This window comes from Euprymna scolopes, chromosome 45 (assembly GCF_053919585.1).
Source record: "Euprymna scolopes isolate OS-2025 chromosome 45, ASM5391958v1, whole genome shotgun sequence".
In the NCBI taxonomy this organism is placed as follows: domain Eukaryota; kingdom Metazoa; phylum Mollusca; class Cephalopoda; order Sepiida; family Sepiolidae; genus Euprymna; species Euprymna scolopes.
Genome location: NC_136526.1, coordinates 63,588,945 through 63,613,683, shown reverse-complemented (window position 1 = coordinate 63,613,683; position 24,739 = coordinate 63,588,945). Strand labels below are relative to the sequence as shown.

The window sequence follows — 24,739 nt, the reverse complement described above, 5'->3', positions numbered from 1 at the left end:
CTTTAAAAAAAATAAAAATGATCTTTATAATTTAAGCATGATAGACCAACTTTAAAAAAAATAAAAATGATCTTTATAATTTAAGCATGATAGACAAACTTTAAAAAAAATAAAAATGATCTTCATAATTTAAGCATGATAGACAAACTTTAAAAAAAATAAAAATGATCTTTATAATTTAAGCATGATAGACAAACTTTAAAAAAAATAAAAATGATCTTTATAATTTAAGCATGATAGACGAACTTTAAAAAAAATGAAAATGATCTTTATAATTTAAGCATGATAGACAAACTTTAAAAAAAAATGAAAATGATCTTTATAATTTAAGCATGATAGACCAACCTTTAAAAAAAATAAAAATGATCTTTATAATTTAAGCATGATAGACGAACTTTAAAAAAAATGAAAATGATCTTTATAATTTAAGCATGATAGACAAACTTTAAAAAAAATAAAAATGATCTTTATAATTTAAGCATGATAGACCAACTTTAAAAAAAATAAAAATGATCTTTATAATTTAAGCATGATAGACAAACTTTAAAAAAAATAAAAATGATCTTTATAATTTAAGCATGATAGACAAACTTTAAAAAAAATAAAAATGATCTTTATAATTTAAGCATGATAGACCAACTTTAAAAAAAATAAAAATGATCTTTATAATTTAAGCATGATAGACCAACTTTAAAAAAAATAAAAATGATCTTTATAATTTAAGCATGATAGACAAACTTTAAAAAAAATAAAAATGATCTTTATAATTTAAGCATGATTGACCAACTTTAAAAAAAATAAAAATGATCTTTATAATTTAAGCATGATAGACAAACTTTAAAAAAAATGAAAATGATCTTTATAATTTAAGCATGATAGACCAACCTTTAAAAAAATAAAAATGATCTTTATAATTTAAGCATGATAGACAAACTTTAAAAAAAATGAAAATGATCTTTATAATTTAAGCATGATAGACCAACTTTAAAAAAAATAAAAATGATCTGTACAATTTAAGCATGATAGACCAACTTTAAAAAACATAAAAATGATCTTTATAATTTAAGCATGATAGACCAACTTTAAACAAAATGAAAATGATCTTTATAATTTAAGCATGATAGACAAACTTTAAAAAAAATGAAAATGATCTTTATAATTTAAGCATGATAGACCAACTTTAAAAAAAATAAAAATGATCTTTATAATTTAAGCATGATAGACAAACTTTAAAAAAAATGAAAATGATCTTTATAATTTAAGCATGATTGACAAACTTTAAAAAAAATAAAAATGATCTTTATAATTTAAGCATGATAGACAAACTTTAAAAAAAATGAAAATGATCTTTATAATTTAAGCATGATAGACCAACCTTTAAAAAAATAAAAATGATCTTTATAATTTAAGCATGATAGACAAACTTTAAAAAAAAATGAAAATGATCTTTATAATTTAAGCATGATAGACCAACTTTAAAAAAAATAAAAATGATCTTTATAATTTAAGCATGATAGACAAACTTTAAAAAAAAATGAAAATGATCTTTATAATTTAAGCATGATAGACCAACTTTAAAAAAAATAAAAATGATCTTTATAATTTAAGCATGATAGACAAACTTTAAAAAAAATAAAAATGATCTTTATAATTTAAGCATGATAGACCAACTTTAAAAAAAATAAAAATGATCTTTATAATTTAAGCATGATAGACCAACTTTAAAAAAAATAAAAATGATCTTTATAATTTAAGCATGATAGACAAACTTTAAAAAAAATAAAAATGATCTTTATAATTTAAGCATGATAGACCAACTTTAAAAAAAATAAAAATGATCTTTATAATTTAAGCATGATAGACAAACTTTAAAAAAAATAAAAATGATCTTTATAATTTAAGCATGATAGACAAACTTTAAAAAAAATAAAAATGATCTTAATAATTTAAGCATGATAGACAAACTTTAAAAAAATAAAAGTGATCTTTATAATTTAAGCATGATAGACAAACTTTAAAAAAAATAAAAATGATCTTTATAATTTAAGCATGATAGACAAACTTTAAAAAAATAAAAATGATCTTTATAATTTAAGAATGATAGACAAACTTTAAAAAAAATGAAAATGATCTTTATAATTTAAGCATGATAGACAAACTTTAAAAAAATAAAAATGATCTTTATAATTTAAGAATGATAGACAAACTTTAAAAAAAATGAAAATGATCTTTATAATTTAAGCATGATAGACAAACTTTAAAAAAATAAAAATGATCTTTATAATTTAAGAATGATAGACAAACTTTAAAAAAATAAAAATGATCTTTATAATTTAAGCATGATAGACAAACTTTAAAAAAAATAAAAATGATCTTTATAATTTAAGCATGATAGACAAACTTTAAAAAAAATAAAAATGATCTTTATAATTTAAGCATGATAGACAAACTTTAAAAAAATAAAAGTGATCTTTATAATTTAAGCATGATAGACCAACTTTAAAAAAAATGAAAATGATCTTTATAATTTAAGCATGATAGACCAACCTTTAAAAAAAATAAAAATGATCTTTATAATTTAAGCATGATAGACCAACCTTTAAAAAAAATAAAAATGATCTTTATAATTTAAGAATGATAGACAAACTTTAAAAAAAATAAAAATGATCTTTATAATTTAAGCATGATAGACAAACTTAAAAAAAAAATGAAAATGATCTTTATAATTTAAGCATGATAGACCAACCTTTAAAAAAATAAAAATGATCTTTATAATTTAAGCATGATAGACCAACTTTAAAAAAAATAAAAATGATCTTTATAATTTAAGCATGATAGACCAACTTTAAAAAAAATAAAAATGATCTTTATAATTTAAGCATGATAGACAAACTTTAAAAAAAATAAAAATGATCTTCATAATTTAAGCATGATAGACAAACTTTAAAAAAAATAAAAATGATCTTTATAATTTAAGCATGATAGACAAACTTTAAAAAAAATAAAAATGATCTTTATAATTTAAGCATGATAGACGAACTTTAAAAAAAATGAAAATGATCTTTATAATTTAAGCATGATAGACAAACTTTAAAAAAAAATGAAAATGATCTTTATAATTTAAGCATGATAGACCAACCTTTAAAAAAAATAAAAATGATCTTTATAATTTAAGCATGATAGACGAACTTTAAAAAAAATGAAAATGATCTTTATAATTTAAGCATGATAGACAAACTTTAAAAAAAATAAAAATGATCTTTATAATTTAAGCATGATAGACCAACTTTAAAAAAAATAAAAATGATCTTTATAATTTAAGCATGATAGACAAACTTTAAAAAAAATAAAAATGATCTTTATAATTTAAGCATGATAGACAAACTTTAAAAAAAATAAAAATGATCTTTATAATTTAAGCATGATAGACCAACTTTAAAAAAAATAAAAATGATCTTTATAATTTAAGCATGATAGACCAACTTTAAAAAAAATAAAAATGATCTTTATAATTTAAGCATGATAGACAAACTTTAAAAAAAATAAAAATGATCTTTATAATTTAAGCATGATAGACCAACTTTAAAAAAAATAAAAATGATCTTTATAATTTAAGCATGATAGACAAACTTTAAAAAAAATAAAAATGATCTTTATAATTTAAGCATGATAGACCAACTTTAAAAAAAATAAAAATGATCTTTATAATTTAAGCATGATAGACAAACTTTAAAAAAAATAAAAATGATCTTCATAATTTAAGCATGATAGACAAACTTTAAAAAAAATAAAAATGATCTTTATAATTTAAGCATGATAGACAAACTTTAAAAAAAATAAAAATGATCTTTATAATTTAAGCATGATAGACGAACTTTAAAAAAAATGAAAATGATCTTTATAATTTAAGCATGATAGACAAACTTTAAAAAAAAATGAAAATGATCTTTATAATTTAAGCATGATAGACCAACCTTTAAAAAAAATAAAAATGATCTTTATAATTTAAGCATGATAGACGAACTTTAAAAAAAATGAAAATGATCTTTATAATTTAAGCATGATAGACAAACTTTAAAAAAAATAAAAATGATCTTTATAATTTAAGCATGATAGACCAACTTTAAAAAAAATAAAAATGATCTTTATAATTTAAGCATGATAGACAAACTTTAAAAAAAATAAAAATGATCTTTATAATTTAAGCATGATAGACAAACTTTAAAAAAAATAAAAATGATCTTTATAATTTAAGCATGATAGACCAACTTTAAAAAAAATAAAAATGATCTTTATAATTTAAGCATGATAGACCAACTTTAAAAAAAATAAAAATGATCTTTATAATTTAAGCATGATAGACAAACTTTAAAAAAAATAAAAATGATCTTTATAATTTAAGCATGATAGACCAACTTTAAAAAAAATAAAAATGATCTTTATAATTTAAGCATGATAGACAAACTTTAAAAAAAATAAAAATGATCTTTATAATTTAAGCATGATAGACAAACTTTAAAAAAAAATGAAAATGATCTTTATAATTTAAGCATGATAGACCAACCTTTAAAAAAAATAAAAATGATCTTTATAATTTAAGCATGATAGACAAACTTTAAAAAAAATAAAAATGATCTTTATAATTTAAGCATGATAGACAAACTTTAAAAAAAATGAAAATGATCTTTATAATTTAAGCATGATAGACAAACTTTAAAAAAAATAAAAATGATCTTTATAATTTAAGCATGATTGACCAACTTTAAAAAAAATAAAAATGATCTTTATAATTTAAGCATGATAGACAAACTTTAAAAAAAATGAAAATGATCTTTATAATTTAAGCATGATAGACCAACCTTTAAAAAAATAAAAATGATCTTTATAATTTAAGCATGATAGACAAACTTTAAAAAAAATGAAAATGATCTTTATAATTTAAGCATGATAGACCAACTTTAAAAAAAATAAAAATGATCTGTACAATTTAAGCATGATAGACCAACTTTAAAAAACATAAAAATGATCTTTATAATTTAAGCATGATAGACCAACTTTAAACAAAATGAAAATGATCTTTATAATTTAAGCATGATAGACAAACTTTAAAAAAAATGAAAATGATCTTTATAATTTAAGCATGATAGACCAACTTTAAAAAAAATAAAAATGATCTTTATAATTTAAGCATGATAGACAAACTTTAAAAAAAATGAAAATGATCTTTATAATTTAAGCATGATTGACAAACTTTAAAAAAAATAAAAATGATCTTTATAATTTAAGCATGATAGACAAACTTTAAAAAAAATGAAAATGATCTTTATAATTTAAGCATGATAGACCAACCTTTAAAAAAATAAAAATGATCTTTATAATTTAAGCATGATAGACAAACTTTAAAAAAAAATGAAAATGATCTTTATAATTTAAGCATGATAGACCAACTTTAAAAAAAATAAAAATGATCTTTATAATTTAAGCATGATAGACAAACTTTAAAAAAAATAAAAATGATCTTTATAATTTAAGCATGATAGACAAACTTTAAAAAAAATAAAAATGATCTTAATAATTTAAGCATGATAGACAAACTTTAAAAAAATAAAAGTGATCTTTATAATTTAAGCATGATAGACAAACTTTAAAAAAAATAAAAATGATCTTTATAATTTAAGCATGATAGACAAACTTTAAAAAAATAAAAATGATCTTTATAATTTAAGAATGATAGACAAACTTTAAAAAAAATGAAAATGATCTTTATAATTTAAGCATGATAGACAAACTTTAAAAAAATAAAAATGATCTTTATAATTTAAGAATGATAGACAAACTTTAAAAAAAATGAAAATGATCTTTATAATTTAAGCATGATAGACAAACTTTAAAAAAATAAAAATGATCTTTATAATTTAAGAATGATAGACAAACTTTAAAAAAATAAAAATGATCTTTATAATTTAAGCATGATAGACAAACTTTAAAAAAAATAAAAATGATCTTTATAATTTAAGCATGATAGACAAACTTTAAAAAAAATAAAAATGATCTTTATAATTTAAGCATGATAGACAAACTTTAAAAAAATAAAAGTGATCTTTATAATTTAAGCATGATAGACCAACTTTAAAAAAAATGAAAATGATCTTTATAATTTAAGCATGATAGACAAACTTTAAAAAAAATAAAAATGATCTTTATAATTTAAGCATGATAGACAAACTTTAAAAAAAATAAAAATGATCTTTATAATTTAAGCATGATAGACAAACTTTAAAAAAAATAAAAATGATCTTTATAATTTAAGCATGATAGACAAACTTTAAAAAAAATGAAAATGATCTTTATAATTTAAGCATGATAGACAAACTTTAAAAAAAATGAAAATGATCTTTATAATTTAAGCATGATAGACAAACTTTAAAAAAAATAAAAATGATCTTTATAATTTAAGCATGATAGACAAACTTTAAAAAAATAAAAATGATCTTTATAATTTAAGAATGATAGACAAACTTTAAAAAAAATGAAAATGATCTTTATAATTTAAGCATGATAGACAAACTTTAAAAAAATAAAAATGATCTTTATAATTTAAGAATGATAGACAAACTTTAAAAAAAATGAAAATGATCTTTATAATTTAAGCATGATAGACAAACTTTAAAAAAATAAAAATGATCTTTATAATTTAAGAATGATAGACAAACTTTAAAAAAATAAAAATGATCTTTATAATTTAAGCATGATAGACAAACTTTAAAAAAAATAAAAATGATCTTTATAATTTAAGCATGATAGACAAACTTTAAAAAAAATGAAAATGATCTTTATAATTTAAGCATGATAGACAAACTTTAAAAAAAATAAAAATGATCTTTATAATTTAAGAATGATAGACAAACTTTAAAAAAAATAAAAATGATCTTTATAATTTAAGCATGATAGACAAACTTTAAAAAAAATGAAAATGATCTTTATAATTTAAGCATGATAGACAAACTTTAAAAAAAATGAAAATGATCTTTATAATTTAAGCATGATAGACAAACTTTAAAAAAAATAAAAATGATCTTTATAATTTAAGAATGATAGACAAACTTTAAAAAAAATAAAAATGATCTTTATAATTTAAGCATGATAGACAAACTTTAAAAAAAATAAAAATGATCTTTATAATTTAAGCATGATAGACCAACTTTAAAAAAAATAAAAATGATCTTTATAATTTAAGCATGATAGACCAACCTTTAAAAAAAATAAAAATGATCTTTATAATTTAAGAATGATAGACAAACTTTAAAAAAAATAAAAATGATCTTTATAATTTAAGCATGATAGACAAACTTTAAAAAAAATGAAAATGATCTTTATAATTTAAGCATGATAGACAAACTTAAAAAAAAAATGAAAATGATCTTTATAATTTAAGCATGATAGACCAACCTTTAAAAAAATAAAAATGATCTTTATAATTTAAGCATGATAGACCAACTTTAAAAAAAATAAAAATGATCTTTATAATTTAAGCATGATAGACCAACTTTAAAAAAAATAAAAATGATCTTTATAATTTAAGCATGATAGACAAACTTTAAAAAAAATAAAAATGATCTTTATAATTTAAGCATGATAGACAAACTTTAAAAAAAATAAAAATGATCTTTATAATTTAAGCATGATAGACGAACTTTAAAAAAAATGAAAATGATCTTTATAATTTAAGCATGATAGACAAACTTTAAAAAAAAATGAAAATGATCTTTATAATTTAAGCATGATAGACCAACCTTTAAAAAAAATAAAAATGATCTTTATAATTTAAGCATGATAGACGAACTTTAAAAAAAATGAAAATGATCTTTATAATTTAAGCATGATAGACAAACTTTAAAAAAAATAAAAATGATCTTTATAATTTAAGCATGATAGACCAACTTTAAAAAAAATAAAAATGATCTTTATAATTTAAGCATGATAGACAAACTTTAAAAAAAATAAAAATGATCTTTATAATTTAAGCATGATAGACAAACTTTAAAAAAAATAAAAATGATCTTTATAATTTAAGCATGATAGACAAACTTTAAAAAAAATAAAAATGATCTTTATAATTTAAGCATGATAGACCAACTTTAAAAAAAATAAAAATGATCTTTATAATTTAAGCATGATAGACAAACTTTAAAAAAAATAAAAATGATCTTTATAATTTAAGCATGATAGACCAACTTTAAAAAAAATAAAAATGATCTTTATAATTTAAGCATGATAGACAAACTTTAAAAAAAATAAAAATGATCTTTATAATTTAAGCATGATAGACAAACTTTAAAAAAAAATGAAAATGATCTTTATAATTTAAGCATGATAGACCAACCTTTAAAAAAAATAAAAATGATCTTTATAATTTAAGCATGATAGACAAACTTTAAAAAAAATAAAAATGATCTTTATAATTTAAGCATGATAGACCAACTTTAAAAAAAATAAAAATGATCTGTACAATTTAAGCATGATAGACCAACTTTAAAAAACATAAAAATGATCTTTATAATTTAAGCATGATAGACAAACTTTAAAAAAAATGAAAATGATCTTTATAATTTAAGCATGATAGACAAACTTAAAAAAAAAATGAAAATGATCTTTATAATTTAAGCATGATAGACCAACCTTTAAAAAAATAAAAATGATCTTTATAATTTAAGCATGATAGACCAACTTTAAAAAAAATAAAAATGATCTTTATAATTTAAGCATGATAGACCAACTTTAAAAAAAATAAAAATGATCTTTATAATTTAAGCATGATAGACAAACTTTAAAAAAAATAAAAATGATCTTTATAATTTAAGCATGATAGACAAACTTTAAAAAAAATAAAAATGATCTTTATAATTTAAGCATGATAGACGAACTTTAAAAAAAATGAAAATGATCTTTATAATTTAAGCATGATAGACAAACTTTAAAAAAAAATGAAAATGATCTTTATAATTTAAGCATGATAGACCAACCTTTAAAAAAAATAAAAATGATCTTTATAATTTAAGCATGATAGACGAACTTTAAAAAAAATGAAAATGATCTTTATAATTTAAGCATGATAGACAAACTTTAAAAAAAATAAAAATGATCTTTATAATTTAAGCATGATAGACCAACTTTAAAAAAAATAAAAATGATCTTTATAATTTAAGCATGATAGACAAACTTTAAAAAAAATAAAAATGATCTTTATAATTTAAGCATGATAGACAAACTTTAAAAAAAATAAAAATGATCTTTATAATTTAAGCATGATAGACAAACTTTAAAAAAAATAAAAATGATCTTTATAATTTAAGCATGATAGACCAACTTTAAAAAAAATGAAAATGATCTTTATAATTTAAGCATGATAGACAAACTTTAAAAAAAATGAAAATGATCTTTATAATTTAAGCATGATAGACAAACTTTAAAAAAAATAAAAATGATCTTTATAATTTAAGCATGATTGACCAACTTTAAAAAAAATAAAAATGATCTTTATAATTTAAGCATGATAGACAAACTTTAAAAAAAATGAAAATGATCTTTATAATTTAAGCATGATAGACCAACCTTTAAAAAAATAAAAATGATCTTTATAATTTAAGCATGATAGACAAACTTTAAAAAAAATGAAAATGATCTTTATAATTTAAGCATGATAGACCAACTTTAAAAAAAATAAAAATGATCTGTACAATTTAAGCATGATAGACCAACTTTAAAAAACATAAAAATGATCTTTATAATTTAAGCATGATAGACCAACTTTAAACAAAATGAAAATGATCTTTATAATTTAAGCATGATAGACAAACTTTAAAAAAAATGAAAATGATCTTTATAATTTAAGCATGATAGACAAACTTTAAAAAAAATGAAAATGATCTTTATAATTTAAGCATGATTGACAAACTTTAAAAAAAATAAAAATGATCTTTATAATTTAAGCATGATAGACAAACTTTAAAAAAAATGAAAATGATCTTTATAATTTAAGCATGATAGACCAACCTTTAAAAAAATAAAAATGATCTTTATAATTTAAGCATGATAGACAAACTTTAAAAAAAAATGAAAATGATCTTTATAATTTAAGCATGATAGACCAACTTTAAAAAAAATAAAAATGATCTTTATAATTTAAGCATGATAGACAAACTTTAAAAAAAAATGAAAATGATCTTTATAATTTAAGCATGATAGACCAACTTTAAAAAAAATAAAAATGATCTTTATAATTTAAGCATGATAGAGAAACTTTAAAAAAAATAAAAATGATCTTTATAATTTAAGCATGATAGACCAACTTTAAAAAAAATAAAAATGATCTTTATAATTTAAGCATGATAGACCAACTTTAAAAAAAATAAAAATGATCTTTATAATTTAAGCATGATAGACAAACTTTAAAAAAAATAAAAATGATCTTTATAATTTAAGCATGATAGACCAACTTTAAAAAAAATAAAAATGATCTTTATAATTTAAGCATGATAGACAAACTTTAAAAAAAATAAAAATGATCTTTATAATTTAAGCATGATAGACAAACTTTAAAAAAAATAAAAATGATCTTTATAATTTAAGCATGATAGACAAACTTTAAAAAAAAATGAAAATGATCTTTATAATTTAAGCATGATAGACCAACCTTTAAAAAAAATAAAAATGATCTTTATAATTTAAGCATGATAGACAAACTTTAAAAAAAATAAAAATGATCTTTATAATTTAAGCATGATAGACAAACTTTAAAAAAAATAAAAATGATCTTTATAATTTAAGCATGATAGACAAACTTTAAAAAAAATGAAAATGATCTTTATAATTTAAGCATGATAGACCAACCTTTAAAAAAATAAAAATGATCTTTATAATTTAAGCATGATAGACAAACTTTAAAAAAAATGAAAATGATCTTTATAATTTAAGCATGATAGACCAACTTTAAAAAAAATAAAAATGATCTGTACAATTTAAGCATGATAGACCAACTTTAAAAAACATAAAAATGATCTTTATAATTTAAGCATGATAGACCAACTTTAAAAAAAATGAAAATGATCTTTATAATTTAAGCATGATAGACCAACCTTTAAAAAAATAAAAATGATCTTTATAATTTAAGCATGATAGACAAACTTTAAAAAAAATGAAAATGATCTTTATAATTTAAGCATGATAGACCAACTTTAAAAAAAATAAAAATGATCTGTACAATTTAAGCATGATAGACCAACTTTAAAAAACATAAAAATAATCTTTATAATTTAAGCATGATAGACAAACTTTAAAAAAAATAAAAATAATCTTTATAATTTAAGCATGATAGACAAACTTTAAAAAAAATGAAAATGATCTTTATAATTTAAGCATGATAGACAAACTTTTAAAAAAATGAAAATAATCTTTATAATTTAAGCATGATAGACAAACTTTAAAAAAAATAAAAATAATCTTTATAATTTAAGCATGATAGACAAACTTTAAAAAAAATGAAAATGATCTTTATAATTTAAGCATGAAAGACCAACTTTAAAAAAAATGAAAATGATCTTTATAATTTAAGCATGAAAGACCAACTTTAAAAAAAATAAAAATGATCTTTATAATTTAAGCATGATAGACAAACTTTAAAAAAAATAAAAATAATCTTTATAATTTAAGCATGAAAGACAAACTTTAAAAAAAATAAAAATGATCTTTATAATTTAAGCATGATAGACAAACTTTAAAAAAAATGAAAATAATCTTTATAATTTAAGCATGATAGACAAACTTTAAAAAAAATGAAAATAATCTTTATAATTTAAGCATGATAGACAAACTTTAAAAAAAATGAAAATAATCTTTATAATTTAAGCATGATAGACAAACTTTAAAAACAATAAAAATGATCTTTATAATTTAAGCATGATAGACAAACTTTAAAAAAAATAAAAATAATCTTTATAATTTAAGCATGATAGACAAACTTTAAAAAAAATGAAAATGATCTTTATAATTTAAGCATGAAAGACCAACTTTAAAAAAAATGAAAATGATCTTTATAATTTAAGCATGAAAGACAAACTTTAAAAAAAATAAAAATGATCTTTATAATTTAAGCATGATAGACAAACTTTAAAAAAAATAAAAATAATCTTTATAATTTAAGCATGATAGACAAACTTTAAAAAAAATGAAAATGATCTTTATAATTTAAGCATGATAGACAAACTTTAAAAAAAATGAAAATGATCTTTATAATTTAAGCATGATAGACCAACTTTAAAAAAAATAAAAATGATCTTTATAATTTAAGCATGATAGACAAACTTTAAAAAAAATAAAAATGATCTTTATAATTTAAGCATGAAAGACCAACTTTAAAAAAAATGGAAATGATCTTTATAATTTAAGCATGATAGACAAACTTTAAAAAAAATGAAAATGATCTTTATAATTTAAGCATGATAGACAAACTTTAAAAAAAATGAAAATGATCTTTATAATTTAACCATGATAGACAAACTTTAAAAAAAATGAAAATGATCTTTATAATTTAAGCATGATAGACAAACTTTAAAAAAAATGAAAATGATCTTTATAATTTAAGCATGATAGACCAACTTTAAAAAAATGAAAATGATCTTTATAATTTAAGAATGATAGACCAATTTTAAAAAAAATGAAAATGATCTTTATAATTTAAGCATGATAGACCAACTTTAAAAAAATGAAAATGATCTTTATAATTTAAGCATGATAGACCAACTTTAAAAAAAATAAAAATGATCTTTATAATTTAAGAATGATAGACCAACTTTAAAAAAAATGAAAATGATCTTTATAATTTAAGCATGATAGACCAACTTTAAAAAAAATAAAAATGATCTTTATAATTTAAGAATGATAGACCAACTTTAAAAAAAATGAAAATGATCTTTATAATTTAAGCATGATAGACCAACTTTAAAAAAAATGAAAATGATCTTTATAATTTAAGCATGATAGACCAACTTTAAAAAAAATGAAAATGATCTTTATAATTTAAGCATGATAGACCAACTTTAAAAAAAATAAAAATGATCTTTATAATTTAAGAATGATAGACCAACTTTAAAAAAAATGAAAATGATCTTTATAATTTAAGCATGATAGACCAACTTTAAAAAAAATAAAAATGATCTTTATAATTTAAGCATGATAGACAAACTTTAAAAAAATAAAAATGATCTTTATAATTTAAGCATGATAGACCAACTTTAAAAAAAATAAAAATGATCTTTATAATTTAAGCATGATAGACCAACTTTAAAAAAAATAAAAATGATCTTTATAATTTAAGAATGATAGACCAACTTTAAAAAAATAAAAATGATCTTTATAATTTAAGCATGATAGACAAACTTTAAAAAAAATGAAAATGATCTTTATAATTTAAGCATGATAGACAAACTTTAAAAAAAATGAAAATGATCTTTATAATTTAAGCATAATAGACCAACTTTAAAAAAATAAAAATGATCTTTATAATTTAAGCATGATAGACAAACTTTAAAAAAAATAAAAATGATCTTTATAATTTAAGCATGATAGACAAACTTTAAAAAAAATAAAAATGATCTTTATAATTTAAGCATGATAGACAAACTTTAAAAAAATAAAAATGATCTTTATAATTTAAGCATGATAGACCAACTTTAAAAAAAATAAAAATGATCTTTATAATTTAAGCATGATAGACCAACTTTAAAAAAAATAAAAATGATCTTTATAATTTAAGAATGATAGACCAACTTTAAAAAAATAAAAATGATCTTTATAATTTAAGCATGATAGACCAACTTTAAAAAAAATAAAAATGATCTTTATAATTTAAGCATGATAGACAAACTTTAAAAAAAATGAAAATGATCTTTATAATTTAAGCATGATAGACCAACTTTAAAAAAAATGAAAATGATCTTTATAATTTAAGCATGATAGACCAACTTTAAAAAAAATAAAAATGATCTTTATAATTTAAGCATGATAGACCAACTTTAAAAAAATAAAAATGATCTTTATAATTTAAGCATGATAGACAAACTTTAAAAAAAATAAAAATGATCTTTATAATTTAAGCATGATAGACAAACTTTAAAAAAAATAAAAATGATCTTTATAATTTAAGCATGATAGACCAACTTAAAAAAAATGGAAATGATCTTTATAATTTAAGCATGATAGACAAACTTTAAAAAAAAATGAAAATGATCTTTATAATTTAAGCATGATAGACCAACTTTAAAAAAAATGAAAATGATCTTTATAATTTAAGCATGATAGACCAACTTAAAAAAAATGGAAATGATCTTTATAATTTAAGCATGATAGACCAACTTTAAAAAAAATGAAAATGATCTTTATAATTTAAGCATGATAGACCAACTTTAAAAAAAATAAAAATGATCTTTATAATTTAAGCATGATAGACAAACTTTAAAAAAATAAAAATGATCTTTATAATTTAAGCATGATAGACCAACTTTAAAAAAAATAAAAATGATCTTTATAATTTAAGCATGATAGACCAACTTTAAAAAAAATAAAAATGATCTTTATAATTTAAGAATGATAGACCAACTTTAAAAAAATAAAAATGATCTTTATAATTTAAGCATGATAGACCAACTTTAAAAAAAATAAAAATGATCTTTATAATTTAAGCATGATAGACCAACTTTAAAAAAAATAAAAATGATCTTTATAATTTAAGCATAATAGACCAACTTTAAAAAAATAAAAATGATCTTTATAATTTAAGCATGATAGACAAACTTTAAAAAAAATAAAAATGATCTTTATAATTTAAGCATGATAGACAAACTTTAAAAAAAATAAAAATGATCTTTATAATTTAAGCATGATAGACAAACTTTAAAAAAATAAAAATGATCTTTATAATTTAAGCATGATAGACCAACTTTAAAAAAAATAAAAATGATCTTTATAATTTAAGCATGATAGACCAACTTTAAAAAAAATAAAAATGATCTTTATAATTTAAGAATGATAGACCAACTTTAAAAAAATAAAAATGATCTTTATAATTTAAGCATGATAGACCAACTTTAAAAAAAATAAAAATGATCTTTATAATTTAAGCATGATAGACAAACTTTAAAAAAAATAAAAATGATCTTTATAATTTAAGCATAATAGACCAACTTAAAAAAAATAAAAATGATCTTTATAATTTAAGCATGATAGACAAACTTTAAAAAAAATAAAAATGATCTTTATAATTTAAGCATGATAGACAAACTTTAAAAAAATAAAAATGATCTTTATAATTTAAGCATGATAGACAAACTTTAAAAAAAATAAAAATGATCTTTATAATTTAAGCATGATAGACAAACTTTAAAAAAAATAAAAATGATCTTTATAATTTAAGCATGATAGACAAACTTTAAAAAAAATAAAAATGATCTTTATAATTTAAGCATGATAGACAAACTTTAAAAAAAATAAAAATGATCTTTATAATTTAAGCATGATAGACCAACTTAAAAAAAAATGGAAATGATCTTTATAATTTAAGCATGATAGACAAACTTTAAAAAAAAATGAAAATGATCTTTATAATTTAAGCATGATAGACCAACTTTAAAAAAAATGAAAATGATCTTTATAATTTAAGCATGATAGACCAACTTAAAAAAAATGAAAATGATCTTTATAATTTAAGCATGATAGACCAACTTTAAAAAAAATGAAAATGATCTTTATAATTTAAGCATGATAGACCAACTTTAAAAAAAATGAAAATGATCTTTATAATTTAAGCATGATAGACCAACTTAAAAAAAATGGAAATGATCTTTATAATTTAAGCATGATAGACCAACTTTAAAAAAAATGAAAATGATCTTTATAATTTAAGCATGATAGACCAACTTAAAAAAAATGAAAATGATCTTTATAATTTAAGCATGATAGACAAACTTTTAAAAAAATAAAAATGATCTTTATAATTTAAGCATGATAGACAAACTTTAAAAAAAATAATAATGATCTTTATAATTTAAGCATGATAGACCAACTTAAAAAAAATGGAAAGGATCTTTATAATTTAAGCATGATAGACAAACTTTAAAAAAAAATGAAAATGATCTTTATAATTTAAGCATGATAGACCAACTTTAAAAAAAATGAAAATGATCTTTATAATTTAAGCATGATAGACCAACTTAAAAAAAATGAAAATGATCTTTATAATTTAAGCATGATAGACCAACTTTAAAAAAAATGAAAATGATCTTTATAATTTAAGCATGATAGACCAACTTTAAAAAAAATGAAAATGATCTTTATAATTTAAGCATGATAGACCAACTTTAAAAAAAATGAAAATGATCTTTATAATTTAAGCATTATAGACCAACTTAAAAAAAATGAAAATGATCTTTATAATTTAAGCATGATAGACCAACTTTAAAAAAAATGAAAATGATCTTTATAATTTAAGCATGATAGACCAACTTTAAAAAAAATGAAAATGATCTTTATAATTTAAGCATGATAGACCAACTTAAAAAAAATGAAAATGATCTTTATAATTTAAGCATGATAGACCAACTTAAAAAAAATGAAAATGATCTTTATAATTTAAGCATGATAGACCAACTTTTTAAAAAATGAAAATGATCTTTATAATTTAAGCATGATAGACCAACTTTAAAAAAAATGAAAATGATCTTTATAATTTAAGCATGATAGACCAACTTTTAAAAAAATGAAAATGATCTTTATAATTTAAGCATGATAGACCAACTTTTAAAAAAATGAAAATGATCTTTATAATTTAAGCATGATAGACTAACTTTAAAAAAAATGAAAATGATCTTTATAATTTAAGCATGATAGACCAACTTTAAAAAAAATGAAAATGATCTTTATAATTTAAGAATGATAGACCAACTTTAAAAAAAATAAAAATGATCTTTATAATTTAAGCATGATAGACCAACTTTAAAAAAATTAAAATGATCTTTATAATTTAAGCATGATAGACCAACTTTAAAAAAATGAAAATGATCTTTATAATTTAAGCATGATAGACCAACTTAAAAAAAATGAAAATGATCTTTATAATTTAAGCATGATAGACCAACTTTAAAAAAAATGAAAATGATCTTTATAATTTAAGCATGATTGACCAACTTTAAAAAAAATGAAAATGATCTTTATAATTTAAGCATGATAGACCAACTTTAAAAAAAATGAAAATGATCTTTATAATTTAAGCATGATAGACCAACTTTAAAAAAATGAAAATGATCTTTATAATTTAAGCATGATAGACCAACTTTAAAAAAATGAAAATGATCTTTATAATTTAAGCATGATAGACCAACTTTAAAAAAAATGAAAATGATCTTTATAATTTAAGCATGATAGACCAACTTTAAAAAAAATGAAAATGATCTTTATAATTTAAGCATGATAGACCAACTTTAAAAAATAAAAATGATCTTTATAATTTAAGCATGATAGACCAACTTTAAAAAATAAAAATGATCTTTATAATTTAAGCATGATAGACCAACTTTAAAAAAAATAAAAATGATCTTTATAATTTAAGCATGATAGACCAACTTTAAAAAAAATAAAAATGATCTTTATAATTTAAGCATGATAGACCAACTTTAAAAAAAAATGAAAATGATCTTTATAATTTAAGCATGATAGACCAACTTTAAAAAAAATGAAAATGATCTTTATAATTTAAGCATGATAGACCAACTTTAAAAAAAATAAAAATGATCTTTATAATTTAAGCATGATAGACCAACTTTAAAAAAAATGAAAATGATCTTTATAATTTAAGAATGATAGACAAACTTTAAAAAAAATAAAAATGATCTTTATAATTTAAGCATGATAGACCAACTTTAAAAAAAATAAAAATGATCTTTATAATTTAAGCATGATAGACCAACTTTAAAAAAATGAAAATGATCTTTATAATTTAAGCATGATAGACAAACTTTAAAAAAATGAAAATGATCTTTATAATTTAAGCATGATAGACCAACTTTAAAAAAATGAAAATGATCTTTATAATTTAAGCATGATAGACAAACTTTAAAAAAATGAAAATGATCTTTATAATTTAAGCATGATAGACCAACTTTAAAAAAAATGAAAATGATCTTTATAATTTAAGCATGATAGACCAACTTTAAAAAAAATGAAAATGATCTTTATAATTTAAGCATGATAGACCAACTTTAAAAAAATGAAAATGATCTTTATAATTTAAGCATGATAGACCAACTTTAAAAAAAATGAAAATGATCTTTATAATTTAAGCATGATAGACCAACTTTAAAAAATAAAAATGATCTTTATAATTTAAGCATGATAGACCAACTTTAAAAAAATAAAAATGATCTTTATAATTTAAGCATGATAGACCAACTTTAAAAAAAATGAAAATGATCTTTATAATTTAAGAATGATAGACCAACTTTAAAAAAAATGAAAATGATCTTTATAATTTAAGCATGATAGACCAACTTTAAAAAAAATAAAAATGATCTTTATAATTTAAGCATGATAGACTAACTTTAAAAAATAAAAATGATCTTTATAATTTAAGCATGATAGACCAACTTTAAAAAAAATAAAAATGATCTTTATAATTTAAGCATGATAGACCAACTTTTAAAAAAAATGAAAATGATCTTTACAATTTAAGCATGATAGACCAACCTTTAAAAAAAATGAAAATGATCTTTATAATTTAAGCATGATAGACTAACTTTAAAAAATAAAAATGATCTTTATAATTTAAGCATGATAGACCAACTTTAAAAAAAATAAAAATGATCTTTATAATTTAAGCATGATAGACCAACTTTTAAAAAAAATGAAAATGATCTTTACAATTTAAGCATGATAGACCAACCTTTAAAAAAAATGAAAATGATCTTTATAATTTAAGCATGATAGACCAACTTTTAAAAAAAATGAAAATGATCTTTATAATTTAAGCATGATAGACCAACTTTTAAAAAATGAAAATGATCTTTACAATTTAAGCATGATAGACCAACCTTTAAAAAAAACAAAAGAAACTCTGAAACCATTGAGATATATTTAAAAAAAAAAAAAAAAGTTCTTATCCAGACAGATTAATTAATAATTACCCTATAATAAAAAAAACAAAACTATAAATCTGTTCGACATACGGATCCGTGACGAAATGAAAATATCATATTCTAAAAATCAGGTAGTTTTATTTTTATAAAGAAAATTATTTTTAAGCGATTAATAGGCATTACAACAAAAATCTTGCAAGTTTGAATTATTATCGCGCTATCTCCCCTTTGTTTCTTTTCAAAATTGTGGGCAAGGCAGTCACACCTCGCATACTCTTCTATGGACGGTGCGGCCTGAACTGGGACCTGTTCTTCACCCCTACCCCGGATTGCGGGCTCCGTGGGCACGCAAAAAAGGTCTACCTTCGATGGTTCCGGAAGCTTCGATGCCAAGCACCGTTCTTGGTTTGAGTGGCATTTCCATGGAACCAGCTACCCAATGAAGTCGTAAACCAGCCCACACTAGAGGGCTTCAAGGCGGCCTTGGACAGACGCTGTCGGACCTCCAGTCTTTCCTCTGTATAGTTTCTTTTTGTACATAGCCTCCTAGGTACTTCTGGACTTTAATGCTCATTTTTCCCTGAGTTTCGCTCGGCAACAATCGGCGGAAGACAGAAACTACCGGATTATGCTGAGTGAATGGAAGGCAAAAACGAACAAAAACAAAACAAAAAAAAAAACAAAGCTATAGTAATAATTTCACAAATTTTATTGTTCTATCTCTTGTTTGTTTTGGGGGGAAGGAGGTAAAAATTGTTTTATTTCTTTGAATTAGCGAACAAATATTTTGATGACAAGGAAGGAAAATAATTTTTACGACCTGCCCCAGCATAGTATAAACACCCCCAACCTCCCTATGTTAAGAACGGCTTTCGGAATAAACACCTCCAAATTTTTTTTTTGTTTGTGCATGGAAAGTCGTTTTGGTACTGCACTCATTAAATTAATGAAAAAATATTTACACTTTTTTTGATTTGGGGGTATATAAATGTTTTTCGTTAGATATTTTTTTTTCAATGCTATTTCCTTAAAGATATTTTTTTTTCAATGCTATTTCCTTAAAGATATTTTTTTTCAATGCTATTTCCTTAAAGATATTTTTTTTTCAATGCTATTTCCTTAAAGATATTTTTTTTTCAATGCTATTTCCTTAAAGATATTTTTTTTTCAATGCTATTTCCGTAAAGATATTTTTTTTTCAATGCTATTTCCTTAAAGATATTTTTTTTTCAATGCTATTTCCTTAAAGATATTTTTTTTTCAATGCTATTTCCTTAAAGATATTTTTTTTTCAATGCTATTTCCTTAAAGATATTTTTTTTTCAATGCTATTTCCTTAAAGATATTTTTTTTTCAATGCTATTTCCTTAAAGATATTTTTTTTTCAATGCTATTTCCTTAAAGATATTTTTTTTTCAATGCTATTTCCTTAAAGATATTTTTTTTTCAATGCTATTTCCTTAAAGATATTTTTTTTTCAATGCTATTTCCTTAAAGATATTTTTTTTTTCAATGCTATTTCCTTAAAGATATTTTTTTTTCAATGCTATTTCCTTAAAGATATTTTTTTTTCAATGCTATTTCCTTAAAGATATTTTTTTTTCAATGCTATTTCCTTAAAGATATTTTTTTTTCAATGCTATTTCCTTAAAGATATTTTTTTTTCAATGCTATTTCCTTAAAGATATTTTTTTTTCAATGCTATTTCCTTAAAGATATTTTTTTTTCAATGCTATTTCCTTAAAGATATTTTTTTTTCAATGCTATTTCCTTAAAGATATTTTTTTTTCAATGCTATTTCCTTAAAGATATTTTTTTTTCAATGCTATTTCCTTAAAGATATTTTTTTTTCAATGCTATTTCCTTAAAGATATTTTTTTTTCAATGCTATTTCCTTAAAGATATTTTTTTTCAATGCTATTTCCTTAAAGATATTTTTTTTTTCAATGCTATTTCCTTAAAGATATTTTTTTTTTCAATGCTATTTCCTTAAAGATATATTTTTTTTCAATGCTATTTCCTTAAAGATAGTATTTTCTACCGGTTTAAGTAAAGCAGCCAACAAAGACAAGGTTGAGAAAAGGTCGTTAGAGAACGCAGGAGGAGGAAGTTCCTGAACCGGGTAGGTTTCTGCTTTATGATAGAGACAAACGGATTCTTTCCAATTTTTGTCTCCACCAGAAATCCACCAAAATAACTGTCAAGCAGATCGCGGTTGGTTCCACACTTTTTTATTTCGTTGTTTTACCTCCTTCCATATCCTCTCCACATGATTTGTGGTAGCCCTAGTCATAGGCTCCACAAAATTATGTCTGTGATTAAATGCTTTACTTTCCCTTTTTTATGCCAATTTTTACTGTATGCTCATGTCTCTTTGATTAGTTGGTATAATCCACTGGTTTCTATCGCTTGCCGGGCATTGCCGAGTAAAACTCATGGAAAAACGGGTACTAAAGTGCAGAAGTTGAGCCATAGCCTTGAACCCCTAAGGGGCATAGGCCATCTACAACTTTGTAGATGCTTTTGTAGTGACTGAATTCTTTTTACGAGGTGAGGGTGCTGGCCTCATGCCCAACATTCCCAGAAGGTACATACAGTGCCTAGCCTTCCCAAATGGTTACCCATCTAGTACTGGCCAGGCTCAAAGTTGCTTAACTTCAGTGATCTGGTGAGAACCGGTGTGTCAACGTGATTGTGTCGTACAAAAGTGCAGAAGTACCCTCCCCCTAAATTCTCACTGCCTTGCTGCCTTTTTTCACCTTGTAAATGACAATTGCTTGTGCGTTTATTCTTTGCCAATTAAATTAATTTTTCTCAGAAAATTTGATTTTCTTAGTTAAAAATAAAACTGATCAATTTATTGATTTTTTTTAAATATGATATTTTCGTTATGCATACGTACATAAATATTTATTTATATTTTTAGGGAAAATTCTGAACAAGACCCTCCCTTAAGAGATAAAAATTAAATCACTTTATAAAAATAAAACTACCTAATCAATTTACATGATTTTTAGAATATATTTTCGTTTCATCATATGGTTTTTAAATGATTTGTTTTTTAATATGGAAAATTCTCAACAGGAATGAAAAAAAAAACAAAAAAAAAAAACAATGAAAAAACAAACCAAATAAAAAACAAACCAAATAAAAAACCAAATAAAAAACAAAAATTAATAAAAAAGCTAAATAAAAAATGATAGACCAACAAACCAAATAAAAAACAAACAAACAAAAAAAAGCTAAATAAAAAAATGACAGGCCAACAAATAAAATAAAAAACAAACCAAATAAAAAAACCCCAAAAAAACAAAATAAAAAAAGCTAAATAAAAAATTTACAGCCCAACAAATAAAATAAAACAAACCGTCTCATTGATATTTTCAGGAAAAAGTTCAGCAAAACCATACATGTTGAGGAGTTGGCCATTGTCTAACATTCCGTATGTGTTGAAGACTTCTTCACCCTATAATGGCATCGTTGCAATGAAATAAGAAAAAAAAAAAAAAAAAAGAATTCTTTAAATATTTCATGAAAACATTTAGTGATAAAAATGATCCAGATGTGTCAAAGGTAGTTATATAAAATAAAAAACACAATCAGGTTCCAGCATTTTGTATTAAACAAAATGGCAAACTGCAATTATTTTAGTCAAAATAATTGCAGTTACCTCCCACTGATCTTGCCAACTCTTCAAAATTAAAAGCAATAAAATTGTATAAATTGATTAACTCAATGAATTTTATTTTAACTTGTAATTATTTTTTACTGAATTATTTTTTGTAATTTTAACAATTTATTCTAATTTTGACAGCAACCCTAATTACATAAGGTTTTTTTTTTTTTATGTGAAATGCGTTTGTTTAAAAAATTACCAAACTATAATCGCACCAAATATTTTAACAATTTAAACTGTTCAAAGTTTTTCTTTTTTTTATCAATTATGCCGTCTTCAAAATTCATTGCTTTTTGTTATCCCTTAAACTGAAATAGGACGAAATACACATAATGGTCATTTAAAAAATTCTAGAAGAGGAGATATAAAAAAGAAAAAAAAATTATATTCTGAATATATATATATATATATATATATATATGAGAAAGAAAATTAAAACTAAGTTGAACTTTACAATCAAAATTTGTTGTTTGACTGAATACTTCTAAACCAAAAGGTCCTGGATATGACCTTAAACTATATCCGATGGTGAGGCCCCAGCTTGCAGGCCTTAGGGAGTGTGGAGCCACCCTTTAATTGCCATTGCTCCCAGGTCCACTCTGACCCGGAGTGGTAGTACCTGTTAGGGTCCAAACTATGGGTTAAATAGAATACGACTTGAAAACAACAAATACACTATATTGAACAATCGTTCTTCAAAATCACCAGATTCGGCATTAAATAACTTGAAAAGGGTTGATATGCCGTAAAACAAAACAACCAATCAACCAAAAAAAAAAAAAAAAAAAAAAAAAAAAAACAAACAATTTACAAAGTCCTTATTCCGCGGAGTTTCAAAGAATGCTATTTTTGTTATTCTTCTCATCAGAGGACAGAAAGAAATCAGCGTTTGGGATTAAACTACCTATATATAAATACTGTTATTTATATATAGATTGAAGTTTACCTTTGCGTATATCAGGTAAACACTACATCATTTTGATTTCATTACTATATATATATATATATACACACACACACACACACACACACACACACACAGTCCTGGTCAAAATCATAAGACCATTTAAGAAAGTAAGCGTTTATGCATATTATCAAATTTTTAATCAAACAAATGGTTAAAACCATTGCTAAAAGGGAAAATATGATTTAAAAAATAATTATTAGATCAGGGTTAAGGTTTCAAATGAAGCAGATTTCATTTTTTTCTATCATATTTTCCCTTTTGGTAATTGTTTCAAATATTTGTTTGATTAAAAATTTGATAATATGCGTAAACGCTTACTTTCTTAAGTGGTCTTATGATTTTGACCAGGACTGTATATACGTATATATTAAATGAAAGAGGAGGAATAAAAGTAACATATAACTTTATTATATCATCACTACAATAAGGAAAATGGGCAGAAATCAGAAGCTCACAGTATTAATGCTGGAGTCCCTCAGAGTTTCATCCTGGGCCCAACTCCCTTCCTGATCTTTATCAATGATCTCCCAAATCACATCCTAAGATTATCTGTAGACATGCTGATGACACTCATCTATGGCAACACTTCAAGTTCTGATTCTCTCTCTTCTCATCTTGATCATGTGGTACAATGGGGAAAGAGGTGGCTGGTTAATTTTAATGCATCAAAAACCAAGCTTCTATCTTTACATCATTAACGCTCTGATTCCCGTCTGTCATCAATTTAAATTATTGGTTGTCTTGGGGAGGCTCCATGTTTAGACCAGCTTCTGGGTCTGACTTTTACTCCTGATCTGAGATGGAATACATACATCAAATCTGTTGCCAAGGCTGCTGGAAAAATGGTGGGATCACTCTACCGCTCCAGTAAATATGTCACTGCTGATGCAAGTCTCTACCTGTATAAGAGTCAAGCAC

General features: G+C 21.1%; 1 protein-coding gene across 1 annotated transcript in view; it reads right to left on the bottom strand.

Moving 5' to 3' along the window:
• The window catches only part of LOC145269842 (N-lysine methyltransferase setd6-like), a 99,576-nt gene that overhangs the window by 43,863 nt on the left and 30,974 nt on the right, over positions 1-24,739 (bottom strand). Inside the window, exon 6 of the mRNA XM_080125559.1 lies at positions 22,546-22,644. Coding sequence (XP_079981685.1) covers positions 22,546-22,644 — 99 coding nt within the window. The remainder of the gene's footprint in view (positions 1-22,545; positions 22,645-24,739) is intronic.